The sequence below is a fragment of the Solanum pennellii genome, chromosome 4 (genome assembly GCF_001406875.1).
Source record: "Solanum pennellii chromosome 4, SPENNV200".
In the NCBI taxonomy this organism is placed as follows: Eukaryota; Viridiplantae; Streptophyta; class Magnoliopsida; order Solanales; family Solanaceae; genus Solanum; species Solanum pennellii.
Genome location: NC_028640.1, coordinates 62,373,920 through 62,380,474, shown reverse-complemented (window position 1 = coordinate 62,380,474; position 6,555 = coordinate 62,373,920). Strand labels below are relative to the sequence as shown.

The 6,555-nt window shown below is 31.5% G+C and overlaps 1 protein-coding gene across 1 annotated transcript; it reads right to left on the bottom strand.

Annotated features, from left to right (window-relative positions):
* Positions 1–4,687: 4,687 nt before the first annotated feature.
* On the bottom strand, positions 4,688–6,325 carry LOC107016897 (AT-hook motif nuclear-localized protein 10-like). Its single transcript, XM_015217217.1, has 5 exons — positions 6,256–6,325; positions 6,090–6,133; positions 5,806–5,937; positions 4,999–5,148; positions 4,688–4,801 (listed from the first exon to the last, which is right to left on the bottom strand). Exons 1-5 carry the CDS (start codon positions 6,323–6,325, stop codon positions 4,688–4,690), a joined length of 510 nt encoding a protein of 169 aa, XP_015072703.1.
* Positions 6,326–6,555: the final 230 nt, after the last annotated feature.

The following is a 6,555-nucleotide window of genomic DNA, read 5'->3' as shown; positions in this document are numbered from 1 at the left end:
ATATATATATATATATGAATACATTCTTCCATAGTTTTCTACAAGAGGAGGTGTACATGAGTCAACCTCCTGGATTAATTGATCCTAAGTATCTTCATCATGTGTGTTTACCTAAAAATGCATTGTATGGTCTTAAACAAGCACCAAAAACATGATTTTATAGGTTTAGCATATATTTCTGTAATTATCTGGTCGGTCATTCTTAAAAAGTTTCTAAATCTACCATTTTGACCCTCCCGTTATCGACCTTGAGTTATTGTTGATTGAGTTTGAAGGGATGGTTTTGAAATTGAGTTAAAAATTTAGAATCTAGTAAGTTTGTGAGTTTTGAAGGCTAAGTTGTTAAGAAAGTGATTGTTAGAGTGTTTTGGAGTTTTGAGTGTCAGAATAAAATCTCGTCGATTCTATCAGTCTCGAACAGGTCCAAGCAAGTTGACATGTTTACTAATGTAGAGTTAAAGAGTCATATTAGGACTAGACTACTAAATCCTAACTTATGTACGATTACTAGGATAAGGTATTGTAGTAATAGTAAACCTATACTACTCATGTAAATTATAATTTTATATTGTAGTAGAATTCTAAGTAAAGCTAGTACGAGAATCTTTTCCTTTATAAAGATCATGCGCTCAATAACTTTATTTGTTAATAAATTCATTGAGTTCTCTAAACCTAACGTTAGCTTTTTGCACTTGTGGCATACATAATTGTTGATAGTAGGTAGAAAAAGCAAATACTTGATAGTTCAACCAAGATACTCATAATATTAAAAGCAACAATATTTTAAGTGTGTTTTTGATGATTCTCTTTAAATCAAACTTTTATTTGAAAATTAGAAGTTAAAAAAGTTAGATTTATAGGTCATAGTCAAATTTTCCAAGCATAGGTAAGTGTGTTTAAGCTAAAACGTATACACACCTCATGTGTCACAATGTTACGATCCATTTCAGACTCTTCTTGTAGCGTGACGCTACACACCTCTCCAGTAAGTTGAATAGAAATTTTCTTTTCTTCTTGTTGTGAGAAATCCATTATCTTATATACAATGTCCTGCGTAAAGTCAAACAAAAAATTTACATGACAAGAACTTTTGTTCAAGAAATTTTTTAAAAAGAAATTTGATTATGGGTATGATATAAATATTTTTTAGTAATATTAAACTTTTATATTTTAAGAAATGGAGCTATGAGCCCCATAATAATTCTCTCATTATTTGTTGCTTGAGTTTTTAATCACCAATCTACACAAGTTATTAACATCTTCCTTAACTTCAAATGCTCGAAGTAATTTGTTAACATGTTGGAGATGAAAAAACAGTAAAAGTTTCAAGGCAACGGTAAACCAAGAATTGAATGCATTAGAAGGAAATGTAGGATAGAAGGGTAAGGATCTTCCCTATTAAAATAAAAGGGAAAAAATAGTGATAATTGGACAAAACACACAAATAAAACTTTGATGTGTCACATGAATTGATAGCAATACCTTATTTATCTCAAGAAGCACAAAAAAGTTACTTATAAAAAACATAAGCTTATTTTATCATTAGAGATCAATTAATTTTTGTAGTTTGGGTCTTTTATTTCATCCTTGAATATTTTTTCATCAATTTATTATTGATGTATCAACCCAAATACATAACGAGGAAGCCAACAAAAAGTTAAATATAGAAATAAATTAATTTCTTCTATTTTCTCTCATATGAAATTCAAAACTCAAACTACTTGAAGAACAACAAAATACCATATAGGTTAATCTAAGATCTGCAAATCATGCTATGGAAAATACATATTTTACCTCCCCGGCGTTCACACGGATTAACTTTGTACCAGCTACACCTGACAACCATCAAGAAAACTCAATAATTACTAACTATAGTAATAAAGTTTTAAAAAATTATATAAAAAAGTATATAAGTAAATCTTCCCAAATTATAAAAAACAATTAAGACATAGATACCATGATTCAACGAAATTTGAGCAGCGTTAACATCAACAGAAGACAATTGGGGATCCATAGAAGAGAAAATTTGCTTTAGCTAATTTTCAACTAAAGAACTTTTTGAGAGGAAGAAAGTTATCATTTGAGTTTACTACTTAATTAGTTACATTTGACCAATCAGTTCAATTAGATTTTGTAAATATAAATGCTTTAAATGTTTTCACAAATAGTCCCTTATATTACTGATATTTTATTTTTGCCTATACTTATTTTTCAAAAATAGTTTTACAAAATTAAGTATAATAGAACATTGATATGTTTAGATTATTGCACGAGATTATTTTAAATGAGTTTAAGTTTTATGTCTAACTTGTAAATTTTTTCGCTCTCTCCATGACATTAAATATTAAATATACAAGGTACAAAGTAATCTCTTCTAAAATTTGATTACTTTAAATAGATAAGTGTCAAAAACACACCTAAACTTACTATTGAAAGTTTGAGTTTCATATCTAAACTATCACTTTTTAGTTTGAAAAACACACCTCTTTCTCTTATATCATTCTCATCATGGTGAGTGTGATACACTCTCTCTTTTATTTTAAACAATTTCCACATCACAGTATCACACTCCACATAGACAACATTTAATCTTGACAATAAAACTTTGAAATGTATGTAAAAATACAATTAAACTGTGTATACAAGAATACAATTACTTCTGTGGGAATTTCTATAATGGACAACCGTCAGATAAAAGCTATTGTGATGATATGTTTTGTCTCACACTACCAAGGTCGTCATATACCCTGCCGAGGGTAAAGAATTTGAACTACTAAGTGGATCCACTAGTCTATGCTTAAAAGCACTAAGAAATCATCTAAAAAGTCCGACCCTCTTCTACCCATGGTGGCTACATGGTTTATGAGGGCTGTGAGTTTTTGGAACTCTTTCATATATCGCTAATCAATACTACTCCCAAAATATGATGATGACTCTTATGGTTTAAAAACATAATTCTTTGTGATTTGAGATAATTGCTCAAAGGTTAGCTCAAAGTCCATCTTTGTAACCTTTTTTAAATGTGAAAACATTTTAAATCTTTGGGAATTCATAGTCCCCATATACTCTTTGAAGAAATGAACTTCAATATTTACTCTTTACTCAACTTGAACTTTAAGTCTTAAAACAAAGTTAAAATATTTGGAGAAGTCTTTTGGAAAACTCTAAAAACTCTTCTTGACTTGACTCTTACTTCTTCTGACTTTGATCTTAACTTTCTTTGAATTGGATTATGGATTCAAGATTCATGATCTCATGCTTATGGATGATTTCATGATGTTTAGACATATCTTAGAGTGTTGGAATCTACTAGAAAATATAGGTATGTTGCTAAGGAACTAGTATGGAAAGATGGGGAAGAAATGGGAAGAACTGGTGTCCTGGCGCTCTGAGAGGCGTAGGGCGCCAACCTTAAAACTTCGGAGGCTTGGGTGGGAAGGGGCACTGGATGGAGCGACATGCCATAGCCTATACTTTAGAGACCCCTTCTTTGGGGCTCTGAGAGTAGCGGCGTCCAGGCCCCTACCCCGGTGCATTCTGACTTTTCTTGCTCGGTTTTCAACTATAAATCCTCTAATAATTTCACTTGGTTCTTTCCCCAAATATTTAGAATCGATTACATGTTTAAAGTATGGAAGATTTAACTTGAAATCACACCTAATTACATGAATTTGGATCAAACAACTCCTCAACAATTTCAATGAATCAAGAAATCAAAGGAACTTCAACAAACCCATCAAGAATTCATTTCTAAACTTTCAATACGCTGAAATAAATCATGATTGGCGAGTGGGTGAAATAACCCAACGCTATGTGATCTCACAGAACTCGTAGGGATCACCCATTTAAAAATTTCACAAGTGATTCTTGAAGAACTTGACAATTTCCTTGCTTCTTCTTCTTCTATTTTCTCTTATTTTTTCTCCTCTAAAACCCTAACTCAATTTTCAAAAACACAAACTGACTAAGTTTAGTTTAGACCCCTAAGTAATTACCAAAAATTAATTAAAATAATAGGATAGGGAAAAGACCAAACCACCCTTCAAACATCCGATTTTTTTGACTTTTCTAATTAGACAACCCAACTTCTAAGACATATCTCACTCATAAATCTTGGAGTTGAGTAAATTTGACGGCATTGGAAAGATTATTCCAAGATCTTTCCTAATATATCTGGAAACACACCTAAATCATCCTAAGGAAGCAGTTATGATCATTTGAAATTGACTAAAAACTCAACTTAACGTAGTTGACAAATTTTCTAGATTTTTTGTGTACTTCCCAAAAATGACTTTCAAATTCTTAACTTCTTCCTAGTTATTTTTATTTGCAAGATGTTATAGTTCGAAATAAATTCAGTGATAAAAAATACCTAAAGCAACTATTAGAGCAATCCTTCATAAGTAACATGATTGAATACACCCAAAATTAATTCTAGTCTTTCCAACCATCTCATTTTAAGCTAAGATATAAAATCAGTAAATATTCAAATGCAACGGACAGCAATATAATACATTCTTCAACTCATAATCACAAACTTCAAACTTCAAAATCAATGAATTTCTCAATATGGCTCATATGCCACACTTTAGAAGAAATGTTTTGGAAGGGACGATAAGAAAATCCAACTTCAACAACACATTCGTTGTTGAGAGGAGTAGAAGGATCTGCCCCTTGGTCTCTGCATTCAATTGCCTACACAGCTACCGGGGGGATCAACGATTCGAATACCCTTGGGAGCATCATCATCACCCTTAGACTCGAGCTTTTCCTTTTCGGGAATAAAGCTACTCAGAACCACCTGATAGTGAACTGAAAATCATTAGCAAGTTCACAATAAACACTCAAAAATAAGGGTAAGAACATCCCAAGGCTGCAAGTTTTGCACACAACAAGGTTCAATGTAAGCTTTCTACTTAAGTGACAAATATAGGGGTGAGACCATTGTCCACTGAATTTCGAGTCATGCACCAAGGATAAGTATAGTTAGAATAACACCTGTACCGGAGTAGCAGCTATGAGCTTTCCAGCAACGCAACCTCCAAGAACAATATGATCTGACCTAGATAACATCACGCTAAGATCACATGTTCTATTACTTTTTGACAACATGACTGACCCTGATAATGAGATGATGAAAAATTGACCCTGCATATAAATAACAAAAGATATCCATACTTGATGAGCAATGCCAAATAAGTAGGCTAGAAATCAATTAATGTACAATCGATTATCACCTTTATAAAATTCAAGCATTAATATACATACCTAACTTAACTACATTTCCAATTGATGTACATACAACTAGATACTTGTGCATAGTATATAAGGTAGAAACACCAAAACAAGTAAAATCAATTGACAATTAATATGAGCTCAATAGCATATGTTAAATGTTTTATTGTGTTTTTTTCTTCAAGCACATTCAATATACTTGTGACTAAAACAATTCAAAGCGCAAAAAAGGACTAGGGGTCAATAAACTAAAATAAGATTTTTCACATCCTCTAACTGACTTTTATTAGAAGTGGAGCTTGAAGTCCATATCGGTTGACTAAATTCAGTAGATTTTGCTAAAATAATTTACTAAATTTAGAACACAATTATTAATAATTAAAATAACCGTTTCAAAATTAAAATTCATAAAATTGAAATATTATATCTGCAAATGAGTTCATCAAAATCTAGTGAAAGATAACATACATAGCTAGAGTCATAAACTAACTAAGCATAAACTATCACATCATGCCTCGACAAAGAGGCAGGAAAAATAGTAAGTGTGTCTAAGCTAAAACAAATACATACCTCATATGTCACAATGCCACCACCCGTTGCAGACTCTTGGAGGGTGACGTTACGTATGCCACCCGTTGCAGAATGAACACAAATTTTCATAGGGCCTTGTTGTGATAAATTCATTATCTTAGACACAATGTCCTGCGTAAAAGATGATAGGCTTTGCATCATTTAGTAAAATCAACCAAAAAATTCACAAGACATGAACTTCAATTCATGAGAACTTTGATCATGGGTATGATATAAAAACAAATGCTTTAGGCTAAAAATCATTTCAGTAAAACAAATCTTACCTCTCCAGTTTTCACAAGGATTACCTGCGCCTTACCAACTACACCTGTCAATCATCAAGAAAATCCAATAATCACTAATTATAGTAAAAAAGTTTATAAAAGTCATATAAATGATGTATATAAATTAAATTTTTCCCAAATTAGAAGAAACAATGAACACATATACCAAAAAGTTCTCCATGATTCGATGAAGTTTGAACGATTTTAGCACCAACAGAGGTCTTTTGAGAATCCATCGAATAGAGAAGTTGTTTTCGCTGTTGTTTATAAAGAATTTTTATAAGAGAGGAAGAAATTTCTAAAAATTGTTGGGATTTATAATTTCGATTTAGTTTGACCAAAGGTAAAACTTGGGTTTCTAAATTTAATTCTATTAAATGTTTGCACAAATTGTCCCCTACATTTGTGATATTTAATTTTTGCCCCTTCTTTTTGCTCTTCAAAAATAGTCATAGGGGAATTAATG